The 20,319-nt window shown below is 37.2% G+C and overlaps 1 protein-coding gene across 3 annotated transcripts in view; it reads left to right on the top strand.

Annotated features, from left to right (window-relative positions):
• VGLL3 (vestigial like family member 3) overlaps nucleotides 1-13,051 on the top strand; it is a 55,247-nt gene extending 42,196 nt beyond the window's left edge. For 2 of the 3 annotated variants that reach the window (XM_041735037.1, XM_041735038.1), the window contains exon 4: nucleotides 285-13,051. In XM_041735037.1, the coding sequence (XP_041590971.1) occupies nucleotides 285-328 (44 nt within the window). In that variant the 3' untranslated portion in view covers nucleotides 329-13,051. The remainder of the gene's footprint in view (nucleotides 1-284) is intronic. The other variant, XR_005984726.1, reaches the window with a different exon arrangement.
• The last annotated feature ends 7,268 nt before the right edge of the window (nucleotides 13,052-20,319 follow it).

Below are 20,319 nucleotides of genomic sequence, written 5' to 3'. Positions count from 1 at the left end.
AGAAATTTCTACTGTGTCAAAAAAAAAAAAAAGAAGAATGTCTAATGTACAAATAGCACTATGCTAGTCTAGTTTTTGCCAACTGCTGTGTTGGTTGGCTTTTTTAAAATTGTGAGCTCAAACAGAATTTCTTTAGAGATCAGGTCATCCTTTGACCATACCCCACAGTTGCCTAGATTGTCTCATCTCTTTGGTTTCTATATCCAGTGGATTGTAGGTGATGCCCATTTTCGAGTGCTTCCTGTATTAAGGCCTTCTGTTTCTCTCATTGTTACCTTTTCTAGGTCTACAGCATCAAGACAAGAACAAGGAATCACCCTGGTACTGAAATACAGTATTAGCAAGTCAGGTTGGAGTGTGAATCCATGGGCCCACTGGAAAAGATGGTGGCAGGATTTTCCATTCTGCAGTGGGACACAATAGACATGGAAGGAGAAGAGGAAGCATCAGCCAGCTGACTTTGGTTTGGAGCCTTTCTTTGAGAAAGCAGAGTGGGTCCTAGACATTGAAGAAAAGCATTTTTGTTTGTATTTTCCCCTCATCTGAGCCTTTGCCAACTGTGCAACTCTCTTTTTTTGTCTTGCTTTTATGAATACATGGTTTAATTTTTGTTTCATTTTGATGTTTTGGGGTTTGTTTGTTTTCCTTTTTGAACCAACCAACCTTGTCAGGAAAAGATGAACCACAAATGAAAATGCCCATTCCTTCAGGAATACAATTTTGTAGCTCTATGTGTATCTATTTTTGTAGAAATACAAAAAATTTGCTTTAGCATTGATGGGCTATTTTTGAGGGATGTATTTTTTTTAATATTGTAAAAATTGTTAAGTTCTGTTTAAAGAACTTGCTCTCAGAGAAGCACTGGCAAAAATGTTGAAAATGCTTGTCTTTAAGATGTCTGTGATATGCTCTGTGCTTTCTAGCTTACCTCAAGTGTTTGATAGTTTCTCCTTTTTTACAAAAGTAGCACCGTAGCCAAGCCAATATAGTATTGTTCTACATTAAATCTCAGTGAAGATTTAATTCCATGCTAGCTCACTTAGCTTTTAGTTATATGTATAGCTTGAAAGGGAAGTGTTTTAATGACCTCACTAAAAAAAAAGGTATTACATTACTTCAGTTTGTCCGAAAGAGTACTTGGAGATTGGCTAAGATGAAGGTTTGCAGAAACATGGAAGTCAGATGGAGAGTTTGCCTAGAGAATATAATTGTCTTTCTAGCCCATCCAACTTTATAAATGGAACCGGTTTTTATCCAACTACTGGAAAATAAACGCATTTACCCATCTGTGCTACCTTTGATTGCCGATGGCTTAGTTTCCTTATTTCTAATTATTCAGTCATGGCAATTTTGAAGGTCATATTTTAAGTGGATTTTTTTTTCCCTGGAGATGGTTTGAAGGGTAATATTTGGGAAGGTACTAGACACGTCACAAAGCCTTTAATTCAATGGCTAGTTTTGATAATGTTACTCATCATTGTAAATTGAAAAATAGTATATTATATGTAATATTTTAAATGTAAGTTTTTCCCCGTATTCTTTGTTTAAATCTGGTTTTAGTAGATTAAACTCTTTTAAGAAAAATGTTTAGAGCAAAATGAAATTTAAATTGGAATTTATGCCACGAGTACTTAAATTGAGATAATAAATTGACTATTTATTCTTAGAAATTTATTCTTGAAAACTCAGGATTCAACTTGGCATGACCCTCAGGATCTAAATAAGATGAAATTGGAATTATCATTAAGACCCTGTTAGGAAAAGATTAGGGTTATAAAAGTAGCAGTTACTAATATTTTAAGGATTTTGATGCAAAGTCCATTCTCTTACAGCTGCTTCCAGAGATGGGCCACATTAAAAAGTTAGTGTTATATAGAAGTTTTAGTTTGGTAAATGTTCTTAAATGTGCCCCATCCTTGTCTTTGCCCATATGAAATACAGTGTTCAATGACATACCACTTTCTATTTTAAATTTGTATATCTTGTGCATAAACATTTTAGGTATAAGAACAGTACAACCTCTGCTCAGCTAAGCAGGGTTCTTACAGATAATATAAAGTAGTTCCCTTATCTCTGTTTTTTTTACATTAGTTTCCACCCCCCCCCCCCCCCCCGCCTCCTGTGCCTCTGGTGAGTTATGTCTATATACTGTCTTGTGTTCTTTTTTTTTTTTTTTTTGTATACTGTCTTGTGTTCTTATCACTATAAGTTGCTTCTTCTTAATCAGACTCTTCTTAACACAATATGCATATTTTTACCTAATGTGAGGTCGAAACTTAAGGAATTTTCAACTTACTAATGATATGAATTTAGATTTCTAGGGAGTGGCTTGGTTAAATTATCTGTATTTTGATCTATAATTTGACTTGTTACGGTTGTATGTCCTTTGCCCAATCGGTGGAGCATGAAGTTAAATGAATCTCTAAAACTGGTTTCCTCTTGTGTACTCCTAAGTTTTCAAAGACAAGTATTCGGCAGTTCCCATGGGATGACTCACTGGGGATTATTTATTTTCCTCCTCTTCCCTTGGAACCTATTAACTTCCTTTGCCGTTTCTCTTAGAACAGCGTTGTGGCCCAATTCATTCAGTTCATTCAACTGGATTTTCCCAATTAAGGGAGAAGAAAATTATTAACTCTCTGTTCCTTTCCTTAGTCTCCATTGAATTGAATTCAAGGAGAGAGAGACAACTGGCTAACTTCACCCTGAATTTGGACTGTGTTCTGTGATACCCCTGGTAACTCTAGTGTGACACATTCCTGGGTTCTGGGGCCCAAGAAAAGTTGGGGGCCTGAATTGTGCTGTATCCAGGACAGATTTGTAAGTGGGATCTCCTGTTGAGAAAAGACATTGTTGACCTATTGCAACGATTAGATCCTTGCACAGACAAGGAATGGATCAAAGTCCAAGTAAAAAGACTCTTTAATGTCTCTATAATTGCCTGGCATTCCCTTGTTTAGGTTTTTTTTTTTAATTGGTTTTTGTTTGTTGGTTCATTTGTTTTGCCTGGCATCCCCTTACTACGATCATATTACCTTTACCACCAGAAGTTATGAAAGAGGATGAGTTGCAATTTAGCTTGATATTCTGAATTTATTTTAAGTTTAAAATGCTGTCACTCTCTGGGCCTGCTTTTCTCACATCAGAATGATGCTGTTGAACTTGGAGGCTTATATACTGCTTTACCAAGGGCTACAGGTTTCCTCCCCAAGTCATTTGGAAGCACTCCACCTTTGACTATTTTAAAAATCAGACTTCATTCAAGGTTTTTAAAGGTCTGTGAGCTAGACCTTATGAAATCATCTCATTTATTTGACCTCTAATCTAGGCTTGGACCACTAAACTAACATGAGTTAGGGAACAGCATTAAAGTGATAATTTAGATATCAACGGGCTATTTTGTCCATCATTGTTTATTTGAAAAGAGCCTCTAAGTGTTTTAAAAACCAGTGTTTTTTTTAAGAAGGTTAACTCTCCCCTCCTAACTTTCATCTCCAATTTTTTTTCTTTCTTTGTCCTCTTAAAATTATTTACATTATTATTTTAAGCCAAAATGTCCAGGATTACTCTACATTTTGCAAATGAGAACCAGTGGGTTGCAAATAATTAAGGAATTAGTTCTTTTAACCTTATAACAAACAAAAAAAATTCTAGGCACTGGCATAAAACATGACCTTTAGGAGCTCATTATTCATTTTGCAAACTCATATTTCCTATTCCTATTCTAAGACCTGCAGAATAGGGCAGGATCTATCTAGTTTTTGCATTTGCTATCTGGTTTAATGTTATACTTGTCATTTAAAATTGCAGTCAGAAACTCTATTTCAAGAAACTAAATTCGGTTCTTAGTGAGTGTCCCTTTGTTACATAATATTTGCCAGATTAAGTCAATAGGACAGTGGCATTAAGTGGTGGAAAAGGAAAGTTTATATATTGGAGTGTTTGGCTGCAGGATGAATAGAGAAGCAGAATGAATTCATGGAAAAGAGCATTGGCTTGTGCATCAGGTCTGAATTTTGGCCTGGCCACCATTAGATATGTGTCATTTGGGGTTTATTTATCTTATGAGTAAAGTGAGATAATAGTATCTAACCAGTAGGATGCAAAGTGTGGAAATCATATCTACCTATCTATATGTATATGATCAATCATATCTGTTTCATAGTAGATGTTCAATAAATGACAGGTACCACAAATGTCTGTCAAGTAAGTAGGTCATAAAATTGAGCTCCCAAATGTCTCTTCTTTATACTTACCATATCCTTTTCTGCAGCAATCAAATAGATAGATATATGACTGCTTTTTCATAACAAATTGTTGCAAGAAAATCTTTGTCCACTACTATTTGTTGAAGATAAAATGCAAATTTCTTAATTATTTCTGTTACTTTAGTGTGTCATTTATTACGGAAAATAAATTAACCTTTTAGTGGTATGTAGGTCCAATTGTGAGTTTTCTTACATATTTCAAAATTTCATTCATCCAGGATCTTATTTAGTATTTTCTCCCAAATTAAGGCAACGCCTTTTCTAAATCACCAAAGTTTATATTTTGCCATTGTATTGTGGTCTTCCTTAGCACCTGGAATTGAAAACATCTCTTTTGAAATTATTCTTTTTTTTTTTTTACTTGCCTTGGAGGAAAAATTGCAAAATATGGTGGAAAAAATCGTTTGCATGAAAAGGGGAGGGAAAAAAATCCCTTTACGATCTCAGCAGATTTACTCTGCTTGAGAGAAAAAGAAACAATTTTATTGGAAGCAGATGTTGACACTGTGTCAGTTATTGAAGATGGAAAGAGTTCACTTGAACCATTGCATTTACAAAAGAGTATTGATGTCAGTTAGAATCCCTGTGATCGATCACCTTCACAGCAGACATAAGGACAGCAGAAAAGCAGAAACTCTATGAGACCAAGACTGAAATCAGCCTACCGATTTTAATGTACAGGATCTTAAGGACCTGGTTTTGTTTTGCTTTATGTTTTCTTTCCTCCAGTATAAAAGACACATCTTTCAGAAAATTGAAGGCTTCTTTGAAAAATCCAAATTTATTCCCTACAAACATGGCCTAAGAGCTCTTTAAATCTCTTATTAAAGTATTAAAATAAGGTTATACTTTTAGTTCAAAAATGTATGTGGAAGACAAGTGTGTAAATTATACAAAAATGGATAATCAAAGATTGGGGTATGGGGTGGGCCCTGCAGGGAAGCCTCATTCTCAAGAGTTTCAAAACGTTAATTACCTTGGCAACATGGTCGTGGACATTGATCACAGAACAAACTTCTAGAATTTTTCAGCAGGCTTTTTTCTTTTAGTGCCTCTGGGAGTTTCACCCTATCCACTTTTCCAAAATAAAGAAATAGCCATTATTATTAAAATATCGTGATTTTCTTATTTCCTTTATTGTCCATTATGCTTTTTTGTTTGTTTGAAAAATATTTTTAGTTTCAAATAATTGATCAAACTAGTGTTCACTTGAAATTGCAAATTAGTTTGATCCAATAAATTTATCTGAATCTACCTTTAAAGGTCCAAGAAATACTAATTGAATTAAGTGTAATTTACCAATTCCATTGTATAAGGAAGTGAGGATACCTTCTAGAAAAGGGCAGGTTAATATCAATTAGCTTTCTTTTTAATAATTTCTGGACTACTAAATTTTGACTTAAGAATAACTTTTAGAATATAAGATTTCTTAGGGTTTTTTTTTTTGATGTATGCACAAGATGTGAACTTTTCTAACGATATCCCTTTATACTAATAGAGATGTGCATTTTTTTAAAGCCGTGGCTAAGGCAAAAATTAATAATGATTATTTACACACATGATTTAATTTCTTAGGATATTTACAATCTTATATATTATATATGATTTAAAAATACTCTTCCATACATTTTTCTGGATATACAATATAGGGAAAGGTTTTCATGTGAATTCTTTGTATCATTTTAAAGTGTATATATTGAAAGGGAAAACATGAATTAATTTGTTTTTATCATATAAATCTAGGTAAGGTGAAGTAATTTTATAAAAAAATTAACGGTGTGAAAGTCTTTACATTTGTCATTTGATTAGGTAAACTGAAAACTATTAATAGAAATATTATCTTACAACATTGAAATATAATGAAATTCCAGACTTGTTAGTTTCATGAACAAATTTTATGCTATCTTAATTTTACATTTCCAGAAAGAAAGACTAATTAACTAATCTTACCCATGTTGTCAGTCTTAATTTACAAAATTCATAAAACTTTTGGCTTTACAAGCTAATTATAAAATATTAATTTTTCTTCTACTTTTCTTGGGGTTAGGGTAAAAGACATTTTCATATTTCTGTTCACTCCTCAAATGCAGGTCGCATAACTACGTGTCAGTGATAAAAGATGGTGGAGGACTTTGTAGTAAAAACAATGTCATCTTCAATTTGTTCAATAAATAATGTGAATTTAATGCTTATATTTTAATGTAGCATTTTGCTTTGGTCTGCATTTCTTGACAATTAACTAAGTCTCTGTTTTCTTATCCAATTAAGCAATTTATAAATATCTTTGGAAATTAAAACATCTAGTGTTTTACTTGTCTGTTTTTATGAGGTTAATTTCTAAGGCCAAAGAATTTAGTTGTTACAGTGAGGAGTGGGTTATAAAACAGGTGTTTATAATGGAAGAGCAAGTGAAATGGGCTATGTTCATTACGTAACAGCAGGAAGCTTGAGAATGAATTTTTTAATACAATGCTTCTAAGTTTATCAGTAGACTCTTTATGAGTTTTGTGTTGCTTTGTTTTTACACTTGATACAGAACCTGCTGTAACTGTTATGGAAAAAGAAAAAAAAAAGAAAGAAAACTTTCCTAACAACTCATTGGCACCAAAGAACTGCACCTGGAGAGGAAATTTCCAAGACCTTATATTTTTGAAGGAAGCTAGAGTTTCCCTACAGTGGACTCTACTTTCTTCTTAAAGGAATCTTCCGTATAAAAGTGCAAAAGTCTAGAAATAAGTGTTTAAATCAGTAGACCCTCCAACATATAGGAGATATAATTTGGCATTCTTAATTGTTTGATTTACTTATTTATTTAGATTGTTTATGTATTCATGAGAGACACAGGTAGAGAGGCAGAGACACAGGCAGAGGAAGAAGCAGGCTCCATGCAGGGAGCCTGGTGCGGGACTGGATCCCAGGATCCAGGGGTCATGACCTGAGCCAAAGGTAGATGCTCAACTGCCCGAGCCACCCAGGTGCCCCTGTATGCTATATTTAAACGAGATTAGTGTTATGAGGGTTTTTTAGCCACTATAAAAAATTACCACTATAAAAAAATGTAATAGCTTCAAACAACACAAATCTATGATCTTAACCACTCTGTAGGCAGACATTCAGCACGGCTGTCAGGCTAAAATCAAAGTGTCAGCTGCATTCCTTCTGGATGCTGTAAGAGAGAATCTCTTTCCTTGCTGTTCCAAGCTTCTGGAGTCCTTGACTCATGGCACTCTTCCTCTCCATCTTCTAAGCAATTAGCCCCTGGTCAGGTCCTTCTCACGTGGCATCACTCTGACCCTCTCTCTCTTGCCTCTCTCTCACATGTTTAAAGACCTTTGTAGTTACGTTGAGTCTGCCTGGATTGTCTCCTCATCTCAAGGTTCTTAATTTAATTACATCTGCAAAGTCCTTAAACATAAGGTAACCTATTTACAGGTTCTAGAGATTAGGATTTTTTTTTTTTTTTTGGAAGGGGCATTATTCTACTACCACAATTAGTAGTAGATTTCAGCGTATTTTTTCATCAGCCCTGTCATCTGGGAGTCTTTAGTGTATCACTGAAACCAGCAAGGCTTATTCTATGTTTGCAATGGTCATTTGTGTAGGATTCATCTTCATTCACTTAAATAATTGCATACGAAGGGATTTTCTGTTGTTATTTCAAACATGTCATGTGGTTATTATAGTGCCTTGGACTCTAAAGGACTCTGCGGTATTTATGTCAGAGGAGCACTCGCAGGGGTGGAGAGCAGGACATCTGGTGCAGATTCTTCCTAGCTGAAGTGTCTTTTCTCTGGGGATAATCAACTACCATTTAATTGTTTTGCTTCCTTTTTGGGGAACGTATGATCATCCTATGATGTCCTCAGTCTCCAAGCATCTCATTTGACCTGCTTATACACATTTGACAAAATATATATGACCACATTGACATGGTAAAGCTTTTACATTTTTGTCCAGAGTGAATCATTGCATCTGTTATCAGTTAAGCAATGGAACAACCGTTACAGAAAGCAAACATGTTTTGATACATTTAAAGTGTAAAGTAGGTACCTATGCTTTGGAATGCTGTTGATCAGCAAATGAGCTAGATTGTCTTAGAAACAACACTTAAGCACAACTTTTTCACTTTCCATCCCAAGTCTGGCTATGGCTGAATGGAGAACACCAGCATTGATCTTTGCTTTGCACTTGTAAAGGAGACTATTTGCAGGGAGCCAAATATAGCAACAGAGGATTTATTATCATGCCAAAAAATACAAAATCTGTTCCCCTTTAAACACAACACTCTATCCTTTTATTGTGGATCTTGCTAAAAGGAAAATATAGCCTTTAACTACCCCATTCCTTCTGCTGGAAGTTCCTTAATTTTTTTCAAATGGGCTATGTGTGTTTTAATGTTTCTTTAAAAAAAATGGCTATATGAGAAATCCATCCAGTATTAATCATTTTTCTTACCAAAAAAAAAGTCCCCAAAATAAAACATTTCTAAATCAAAGATGAAAGTCAATAGCAATTAAGAAAATCACACTTTGGTGGCTTTGAGACTGAGAATCACTGGGTGATGCTCTGTGTTTCACTTTGTACAGAACCAAAAAAGTAATTGTGAAAAATCCTCTTCAACCAATGGTGTTTTCTTTGCCTTAGAACATGGGTGTTTTGCTCTGAGTGTTGTCGGATGAGTAGATGGACTAGTATAGAGTATAATGTTGGTAATGACAGTTAACTCTTCTGCTTGGTTTATGATGTATATATACAGAATCTTGAAAACAGTTTTCCAAACATCACCAAGAAAATAAGCTTTCCAGTGACAGCTTTACCAGACATTTTCGTGTGGGATTTTAAAACAAATACAAGGCTGTTTGGAAATACTTGGTATATGTAAATATGCAAAATATGCTAAACAGTGCTAACAGCTGTAGGGTGTACTCCCTCATCCTTGAGCAGAATATTTTGGTGGCAGTGGTGGATGTTTTTTCCATCTTTGCTTCCATCTCCCTTACCCCCACCCCCACCCCTGTCCCCACCCACTCACCCATCCACAAATAAAAGCACATACTTAACACCCTTACCCCCTATTTCCATGCTGCTTCCAAGAGAATCATTTCAGCAGATTCCCCCTGGAAAAGGTGGGTGGTGCCTTGAAGGACTGTTCGAGTTACGCGATGTTTTAAAAGATGAGCATCGCCAACTTGCTTGCACTTGCTCTGACACCAGCCTCGCACACAGCCCAGACACTCTGCAGGCCAGATTCCATTAAGGCTTGTCATTGCAAGGGGAGGGAACGTCTGGTTTTGCGTGTCCTTTCTGTTATGATGTTCCCAAAGAACACAAAGTAATCATTTTAAATGCATGCTATCAGGTTCTGTAACATCAAGGCACTCATTCATTTAGCAAAATAAGCATATGCCTTTCTACCTACAGCCCAAAAAAGGAAGGGAGGACCCAAAAGAGGCTAAAAATGAAAGCCTCTTCTTACAGCATTTTGACAAGTTTGGAGATGAAAAGGTGGCAAATGTGAAGCGAGAAACCCTGGGACCTAGGACCAGTTCCACTCATAATTTGTTGATATCATTTAGTCAGTTTCCCTATCAGTAACATAAAGATCAAATAAAATAAATGTAAACTATTTTGAGAAAACTAAAAGTACTGTACAAAGAGACAGGAATTGGTATTTATTAAAACTCTATATATCATGAGCATTGCATGAATTTATATTAAAGAATTCTCACAAATAGCAATATGTAGACAGCACTATTGGGAGGCAGTTAGCAATATAAAAACCATGCTATTTAGAAGCTGGATGTCCTTCGACAATTTCCTCAGCCTCTTTAAGTTTCTTTTAAGTTTAAGCCAGTTTAAGTCAAATGAAGATATTAAAAGTACTTCATACAGTTGTCACAAGAATTAAATAACATATATAAATCATTTACCACTAAGTAAATACTATTGTTTATCTTTTTATTAATCTTATTTTTTAGGAATTTAGGGAATTTAGGGACTTAGGAAAACAGTCAAGCCCTTGCCCAAGGGTACTTGACTAGAAGTGACAGAGCAGGGGATCCAACCAAATCAAGCCAGATTTAACAAAAAAGAAAGAAAGAAAGAAAGAATCTTAGACCACCACACTACCCTCTGAAACTCTTGCTCTTGTCACATCTGAAGGTATTTGCTGTGAGCATCTTTTAATAATTCCTTAGCCAACTGGAATAATTCCCATTTTCTTTTTCATCCAAATCCTATGAAAATGGAGCAGTAGAAATCTCTCTGCTCCTGGAACTCCAGAACCTTGTGTGTGTGTGTGTGTGTGTGTGTGTGTGTAACATATTTTTTTCTTCTGCATCTAGTTTTTCTACAAGATCAACTGTATGCAAGTAAAATAATGATTTCAATCCCCAGGGGCCATGATCTTGAAGTCATATGGATATTAAATTCTTTAGCCTAGACAGCTGACAGTGGATACAGCATCTGTACTATTTGAGTTAAACCAAACTACCTTCCTATTAGGCAGCGCGCCTTCATAAAAAGTCTTAAGAAAGCCAGCTTTTTCAAGGAAATATTCCTAGATGCAACTACTGCTTCTTGCTCTCTGCTTGTATGTCTGGGCCTACCTGTGAAGCTTATGAACTTAACCTGTGTTCCCTGGCCCCGTGATGATGCCCTTACACCTGTCAATAGAATTCAATAGTTTTGATGTTGATCTTTTTCCTGTACTTCTCAGAAGAAGTTTTTTTGTCTGTTTTGACTTCTTTGGTTGTTCATGTAGGTCTTTCCTCCACCAGGCCTACTGAATTCTAGCTCCTGGAGCATGTCAGGACCAGGCCAACCTGAAGGCAGAAAGGATTAACTTTGGCAAGTTCATTACCCAAGGGCTGATCTAGGATCTGAAACCTATAAAAGTTGTGGAGGGGGGAGTTTTTATTTTTTGTAGTTTTATGGTTTTACATAAATATTATATGCACATAAGCTGTCTATTCATTTTCTTTGCTGCACAGCCTGGCATTAAGATTGGTGACTGCTGGCCAGCTGGGCTGCTCTTTCCATAATGGCTTTGCAGTTCTTGAGGAGACATCGTGGGCAATCTCTGCATAGTAATATTAGTTGAACATCAGCAACACTTCAAGTTCCTTGACATTGAGACCTGGGAAGCCACAGGGCAGCATGGGCTTTGTTTTCTTCTTGCTCTTGTAACCAATGTTGGGCATCAAGATCTGGCCCTTGAGTCTTCTGCACACCCTATTGTCAGTGCCTCTGGGTTTCTGCCAGTTGCGCTTAATTTTGACATATCGGTCTCCCTGGGGCTGGATGAACTTCTTGGTCCTCTTTTTAACAATCGTGGGCTTTACCAGAGGTCTGAGGGCAGCCATGACATCCAGTAGCAGATGGCTGCCACCTCGGCAGGCAGCACTGAGGAAGAGAGGGGGCCAGAAGGGAGTTTTGTAAGAAGATAGAAAAGCATACTAAATTATGAAAGTGAGTATGTATTTAGAATATGTATGAGACAACAGAATTTTGAAAAGTTGATGAATACTATAGATACAAAATTCAGAAAAATCATGTGAATTTGTATTAACTACGTGCTTAAGCTACATGGATAGCATAACATACTACTCTTCCAGCAACTAGCACATTTATCTTCATTTTAACCTTAGCATATTTCAAACATGCTTCTTATTTGGTGGTAGAATACGTAGGTTCTGTTTATAGAGTAATATGTTCTCAGCCGCTCTTGAAACAACATAGTGAGGGATTACAATATTCCGAGACACCATTTTTTCACTAGAATATGATTACTTATATCTGTAAGTGTTTGAGAATGGTCTAAATATTTCCCACTAAACCCTAATCCAAATTCAAACTACATGTATCTTGTAGATCTTTCCCACCCCACAAAGGAAAAGGTGGTGGAGGGAACATCCGAGGGGAAAAGGTTTTTTTTTTTATATGATTGTGGTTAAAATAGCTTTTTTTTTTTTTTAATTTGCAAAAACTTATGTGAAGATGAAAGCTAGGATTCATCTCAGAGCTTTGGAGGGTGCCTGTTCAAATAAAGGACCCAAAAGCTTTATCCTCCTAAGCTTAGAGCAAATCACACCTCTTAAATTTGTTTCCATGGTAAAAAAAAAAAAAAAGAAAAGAAAAGAAAAAGGAAAAGAAAAAAAAGAAAAAGAAAAAGAAAAAGAAAAAAAGAAAAAGAAAAGAAGTCCTACTTACAACAACATTAATATGTGGCTTCACACTTTTAATTTTCTGGTTCCTGTCTGTTACAGTACATTAAACTACAAATCCAAAGATGATAAGAGTTCCATACCGAATAACCAAGATTTTAAAAGGCTTCAGTCTGAGAGAGGGAGACAGAAGAAAAAGCTGAAATTTTTTGGAAGGAATTCAACATAGACAAACAAGGAGAAAATAGTTTGCAAGATGATTGAACTGAAGAATTTATGGACAAATAGCCTGAAGCTGAGAACAGTGAGGAATGAATTATCTCCTGGAAAAAAACAGTCCTGTTTATCTTAAGGATAAAAAAAAAAAGACTATATGATGTTTGCAACTATTCATGACCACTATATAGCATGTTCAAAAAAATGAAGTCTTACTGCATAATGAAGCAAAGAATGCTTTCTTAGATTATCTGGAGAAAAAAAAATGAATTTCTGACCTAGTTCTATCATTAACAACTCATGTGCTTCTGTAAAAATCACTAAATGTCCTTGGTGTGTTTTCTCATCTGTAAAATACAACATTAAATGAGACAATCTTTAAAGCTTCTTCTAGTTCTAAAAGTTCTGAGATTCTACACGTGTTTTCTTTAAATAAAATACATTAACCTATTTAGACATTAGAATTAAAATTTTCCTGGAGCTAAAATACTTTGGAAAGAACAACCTAATTGGAAAAGATTATTTGACAACTTCTTCGGATGTCAATTTGTAAGTCCGAGCTATGAAAAATTCAATCATGACAATATTGTACAGAGTGGAACAAAGAAAAATTCCAAAAAATATTTTTGCAACAAATGCCATTGGTATTTATATAAATCTGAAGTTTTTTTTTTTTTTAAAGCGAGAGACACAATTCCTCCAGAAATTGAACATTCTGGAATTTGTATTTCTAACACAGTTTATCCCTTAAGGAGCCAATATTCAAACCTGTGTGTAATTTAGACGTTTTTGCTCATCCCATGTGTTCCACTTGCTGGTTTGAATTATTCAGTTGGGGAAAATAGAAATGTACAAATCAAAAAGAATTCGCTTACAGCATTCTTATTACTAATTATGTCCACACAGTAGATGAAGTTACAGACATATATCATTAAAGACATAATAAGTTATCTAGTCTTACCCTCTACTTAGCTCTAAATGGTTTAAAAAACAAAATCCTTGTGACATGTCCAGCTTAATTTTAACAAACCATGTTGGCTTCTATGATTTCCACTGGAAACTAATAATTGAATACACTTCAATATCAATAAACATTTGTTGACTAAATCTCCTGTCCAAAATTTCATGTAATTACCTACACCATTCACGCTTCATCACCATAATCTGAAATCATTTACCATCTCCTCATGATGCCATGTCTTATGTTGGATAAAATGAGTTAAATGAACACAGCCCCTGTGCCCTAAAAATATTTTCAACTTCCTTGGTCTGGAAGTACCATTTGTTTGGATCTCAATCACATTATGTTCTGTCAATAATTTTTCCAAATAAATCCTATTTTATTTCCTTCATTTCTATAAGTCAATGTCTGTTTATCCTCAATTTCTCCCCCTTAAAGGAGAGAAAATGAGTGGGAAATATCAGAGAGGGTGACAGAACATGAGAGACTCCAAACTCTGGGAAACGAATAAGGGGTAGTGGAAGGGTGGGGTGGGTGGGGGGATGGGGTGACTGGATGACGGGCAATGAGGGGGGCACTTGACGAGATGAACACTGGGTGTTATACTATATGTTGGCAAATCAAACTCCAATAAGAAAATATACAAAAAAAATTTATTCCCCCTAGTAAATATCCTAATGCATGATTGGTTGGTTTTCACCCTTCTAATTGTAGGTAGATTGCACACAGGGAGCCTGATGCTCTCCTCACTGGGCAGTGCTTTTTTTTTCTGTGTGACAGAGCCATGAGTCTATTCTGAGGTGGAAAGAAGAAGATTTTCTCCTCCTGAGCAAACCACTCAGGTCTAGAAAGGGCAACCACATTGTTTTTTGCATGTTTGTGTGCTCTCAGATCTCTTCCTAGATCTTCCAATGCTCTACTCAGTATTGCAGAAGGATTGACCCGTGGCACTGGCAGGAGATGAAAGCATGGAACCAGAAGGTGAAGAGAAGCCATGATATTTTGCTGCCTCTTGCCCTGTGTGCAGTTGGAGAGCATCTCTGGCAGTAGCTACATCTCTGGCAATGACTATGGCTCCTGTCTGGCCTCAGCTCCCACCAGCCTTCTAGCTCCTGCCAGGTGCCCTGGCCCTAGGCTCTCTGAATTTTGCTTCTCATCTTGCCTCTACACATGGGAATGGCCTTGACATTGATCTTCTCTGGTTTGCTTCACCATCTCCTTACCTCTTCTATTACTGTGTAACCATATTCCTAAGTTGAATTTGCTATTTTAAGTACTCAGAGTGGTTTTTACTTACTTGGTTGGAATGTGGCAGGAACACTTTGCCTATAAGGATTAGTCCCAGGAAACAAATTCTCAAGAAAGATCTGTGGCATAGAGTTTCCAGGTGAGAGCATGAGTGTAGGAATGACCCCATGCAGGCAGAGAGAGGAACTTTAGTAATCCATGATATGCAGTGGCATCACAAGCACCTGAACCATCCCGAGACTAAGAAATGAAGTCTGCTGAACTTGGCTACTATGGCAGTGACAATGGTTACCAGTACTGCAGAGGTTAGAAAAGTATTTGGGACTGCACTGAGGTTTTCCAAAGAAATGAAAGAAAGAAAAAAAAGAAAAAAAAAGGAAGGAAGGAAGGAAGGAAGGAAGGAAGGAAAGAAAGAAGGAAGGGAGGGAGGAAGGGAGGAAGGGAGGAAGGACCAAGTATTTGAGTTGGTCAAAATACAAGGGGAGAAACCCAGAAAACTTCATGACGGATTTAAATGAGTGTTTTTATTCATTATGGACACAGAGGAAGCATGGCTGATGATCAAGACTAAAATCTTTTGGTACAGTTTGGAGAATTAGGAAGTAAAATGGTCAGACAACTTTAACAAGTGTGTTCCATTAATCTTAGGGGATTTAGTAAGGAAGGAATGATTCCTTTAGATGCCAGCTGAAACATTTAGGTGTTCTTAGATGAAGCTGGAAATTCTGGAATCATATAATTAAATAAATTCCATAATTGAATCCTAAAATTCATTTATTACTCAAAGCAATTCCTCAGATTCCACTAAGACCCAGGGGAGAATCGCTAGTTATCTTGGGAGAAGATAGCCTACACATCACAAGGATTGTAAGAATTTGCTCATATTTACCATTTGGAAACTGAGAAGCATGCAAAAGAATGGATCCTTAGCATGTTAGCCCAAGGAGATGGAATAGAAAGTTAGGTTGGCTAGATCTGTTGGATGCCAGATTTCATATACTAACTTGACTGACTGGAAATGGCTCCAAAATTTGCTTGGCTGACCGACTAAGGCATGGATGCCACAGGGGCTAGGTTTAATGAGGTCAAGATGCCAGAACTTCCCTGCAATTATTTAAAGTAAGGAATCCAACAGAATCACAAATTTGATAATGTTAGATAAACTTATTATGTACAACTTACTTTCTCTCCTTCTGACAATGTTACCTAAAAGTTACAGAAAACACTCCTATTCCTGGGGCATTGAGAAATGTGTTATGAGAGAAATAGCAGAATCTTTGAAACTTGATGCTGGCTGTCACCCATAGATTGGGAGTGATGGTGGGAGTTGCCACTCTTGACGTAGTTCACATGATTTTAATGAGAATTGTGGGATCCCAGAGCAACAGAAGCCAGGTGGCAGGACTTAACCATCAGAGATAGGAACAGCTCAATTACTGTAACTGGCTGTAGGGATGGACTGACATTTAGAATGTAAAACATTAAAACCATTAGGGATCTGGGCCATGGCTCATAGATTACAGAGTCCCAGGAAAATAAATAATAATAAAATATAACTTGATCTATATTATGGGAAATTTATGGAGCAGAAATCTTATGGGAGTCACTGCCTCAAGTCATGGTCTCTTACCCAATTCCTCCACCCAAGCTAGTCTGTAAACCTGAACCCCTTGATTGAAGGACAGACCAGGTCCCCCTTGAGAAAACCTTGCAACACTGTCATGTGAACAGATTTTAAACATCTAAGCATCTCCTGATATGGTACATAGCTATTTTTCCTACAGTCTGCACTGGAGAAAGGGAAAAATCCCAGGCACTGACGTTGAGTAAACCCTAATCCTTGTGCCCCTGAAGTGCCATTATGGTTCACTGAAGCTTATGAAAGTTGGCTGGTGAATGGTGTTGGCCCCAAGCTACCTCACAGCGGGCCTATGAAATCCTTGAGTCCATCCTTTGGTTACTGTCCAGGTTCCTGCTCACATAATTGGGTAAAGTAGATGCAAATGTCAGAATCCCTGCAGTGGCCATTGATAAGAAGAGCCACCTGTCAGTTCATGGAAGGGCCCATCCAGACTCAAGAAGTTAACGAGAAGCCAAACCCTAACTCTTGAGGAACTGAATATGTATCAGTTTTCCCTTCAAAGAAATAAAGGATGAAGGAATAGCAATTCTCCCGACTCCTATATTTAACTCATCTACAAAAAGCAGGAGGGGCCTTGGAGCCCAGCTGTGGTGTGTCATAAACTTAAGCAGGTGACGGCTCCAGTTGTAACTCCTGTTCCAGGCGCGTATCCTGAGTACAAAAAATCAGAGCGGCCCTTGGAACTTAGTACACAATTATTAAGCTGGCTGGCAAATCATTTCTTCTCCGTAATAATTTGCAAGGATTAGCAGAATTTCACCTGTCAGGGATGTCAGTGTACAGAATGTATAAATATATAATATAGGGTACAGGCACTACGATATCTTGGGGCTTTTTAATTTTCCTGTTTTCTGTTTATAATAAAGTCCTCAAGACCTTGACCAGGGTATTCCTTAGCACATTCCACTAGTCCATGACATTGTGGCCGATCGCGTCTGGTGAGGAAGGCATCACAAACATAACCTAAAACCTAGGAAGTTATTTGTGTGTAGGGAGCAGGAAACAGAATAAGTGAAGATTCCAACTCCCGCCCTGTCAGCAACATTTCTGACACCATGTCGGAAAATCCAAAGGTGGAAGGCAGGTTGTTGGACTTGCACAATGTATCTCTCAGGAGAAGAAATGACTTTTGGGGAGCAAAATTGATTTCCATAAAAAATGGATACATAGTTCCCAAGCTGACTTGCCCCAGTGGGGCACCTGCTGCTTCCTCCAGGAGAGCCTCAGGACCCGCCGCCCCTGGTCCCTGCTGCCAACCAGGAAAACCATCGCGGCCACATCCACCGAATGTACTTAACCCCTGGACCCACTGGCCCGGTAGAGGGGTGGGATGGCCACAGACTCCATGTGGGGGCCACCTGCACAACATGCTCTCACAAAGTTTGCTGAACTTGCTTTGAAATCATAGCTCCTATGTGGTGCCATCTTCGCCACAATCAGAAGACACTGGTGTGGAAGCTTAGGGAGGTAGGAATAACCCTGATTAGAGACAAATCTAGATGGACCAGAGGCTCCTTTTTGCTCCCTTTTTGGTATCTTAGCAGAGAGCTGGCTCAGCAGGAGCAAAAGCCTACAGAGAAACAAGAAAGGCTTTAATTTATGTATGCATTCCCGGCATGCAAGACTTTCTCAGGGAGCTCAGTATGTGGCCTTGGAATCATTTTAATGCCTCCTCTGTAACATTGTACTTGGGCCCAGAGATAACTTGATGTATTTCTTGTTCAGTCTAGTTAGGTTTTTTCCTATTTCTTCTTAGACTCACCTATAAATGTGCAATGTGATGTGGTCTTGGGACTCATTTGCTGTCTTGGCATGGTCTCTTTTGCTCCTCCAGCCTTCTATCCTGGCAGGTCCCCTTTGGGGGACAGTAATCGGTGCATCCAGGCCATGTCTACCCTGCTTAAGTGTGGAATTCAGAAGAAGCTCCTAAATCCAGAAGGCAGTGTATGCTGTACTGTTTGTCTATTATGAGCTACTCCCCAATAAGTGCTATTCCCCAATGAGAGCACACACACACACACACACACACACACAAATACTTATCTAATAAATTCTCTGTATACATTGTAAGCACATGTGTTCTTCATGGTGCAGATTTGTGACTTCTTTGCAATAAAAAATCCACTTTGCAAGTTTTTGCTTTACCTTCCTACAGATTTGAGTGCTGCTTTGCTATGATCTCAGTCCCTAATGAAGGAACATTTTTTTACCAGGGCCTGCAAGAGTTCTTTTGTTAAACTGGGAGTGGAGACTAACACCTGGCTATTTTGAGCTCCTCATGGTACTGAACCAATGGGTATGGAGGAAGGTTATAAAACCAAGAGGAAATAGATTGCTAGTAATTTGTGGTAAGAAGAAATGTATATGGAATTCAGGGGATTCTTAGAGGATATATCTTAGTATTTCCATATTTCATACTAAGATCAATGGAAGATGATACAAAACCTATAGAGGCAGGGCCCGGGAACTCAGATCCTTCAGAAATGTAGGTTTGATACCCCAGTAGGTGATAAACCTGACCATCTGAGGTATAGGCCAAGGGCAAGAGTAACAGCCATAAGGGTTAAATAACATAGCCCCCGAGCACCACAGACGTGGTACCATTAGCGCTTGTTTTTTGTTGTTGTTTGTTTTTAAGATTTTGTTTATTTATTTGTGAGAGACACACAGAGACACAGGCAGAGGGAGAAGCAGACTCCCTTCAGGGAACATGATGTGGGACTCTATCCCAGGATCACCACCTAAGCCAGAGGCAGAGTTTAACTGCTGAGCCACCCAGGCGTCCCTCATTAGTGCTCGTTATGTGGGGAGTCTCTGAAGTTACAGCTACTTGAGGTCAGTTCCCAGGAAAGAAACATGATTCAAGCATGAGTTCATCTCATGGGAGCTCAGGATCGGTAAAATAGGAGAGAATATCTAATTTTCTGCTTTCTTATCTGCCAAACTTGAGAGGGTCAGTGTGGTCACTTCAGTTCAGTCCTTGAAGCAAGCTGCGTTTACTGTACATCGTGTAAGAGATCTTAAGGTCTTCAGACTTTTATTAAGACCGCTGAAGGAATTGCCCTACATGGAAAGCTCACTTCTTCTGATTTTCTAGATACCAGATAATGAGCTATATAGATCTGACTCCATTTCATGATTTTGATTTAGCACATGTAAGTTTTCCCAATTAAAATTTTATTTTTTTAAAAAAAATTTAGGATTTATCCTCCTCATTTAGACAAAAATTTTCTTGTCTGTCTGGAACAGATTCTTCTACCAATACTTGTCCTATGAGTAGGACTTGAACATAAATGAAATTCTCATTTTACTCCCTCAAATTATTTCACACTTATTTTAAAATAAATGAACATCTTTAAGATATAGCTCTTTAGTATACAGTTTAAAGTAGACATATTCTAAAAAAATTAAAAATAAAGTAGACATATTCTCATTTTCATATCTGTCTTATTTTACTATCTTATTGTTAGACTTTAAGGACAGAACCATATGTAATTGCATTTTAACATCTTTGTGCATTGAGCACTTTGTCTTCATCACTTACTGGTTGTGCATGCTTAATACATTTCTCTTAATTAATAACGAATATATGTCCCACATTTTTGAGACACTAAAATGGTATGCACATATAAACTATTATTTTTCTGCAGATGGCACCTTAAAATTGTCCCTCAGTTAATGAAGATACCCTGTCTAGAGCTAACCACCTACACTGATTACACAAATCATCCTTGCTTTTGTTTTTTTTATTTAAAATCTGACCTTTCACTAGTTTTTTTCTGACTTACAGAACGTAACTTATAGTCACAGATATTTTAT

This window comes from Vulpes lagopus, chromosome 20 (genome assembly GCF_018345385.1).
Source record: "Vulpes lagopus strain Blue_001 chromosome 20, ASM1834538v1, whole genome shotgun sequence".
NCBI lineage: Eukaryota > Metazoa > Chordata > Mammalia > Carnivora > Canidae > Vulpes > Vulpes lagopus.
The sequence above is the reverse complement of the archived record's forward strand: the minus strand, read 5'-3'. Positions and strand labels throughout refer to the sequence as shown.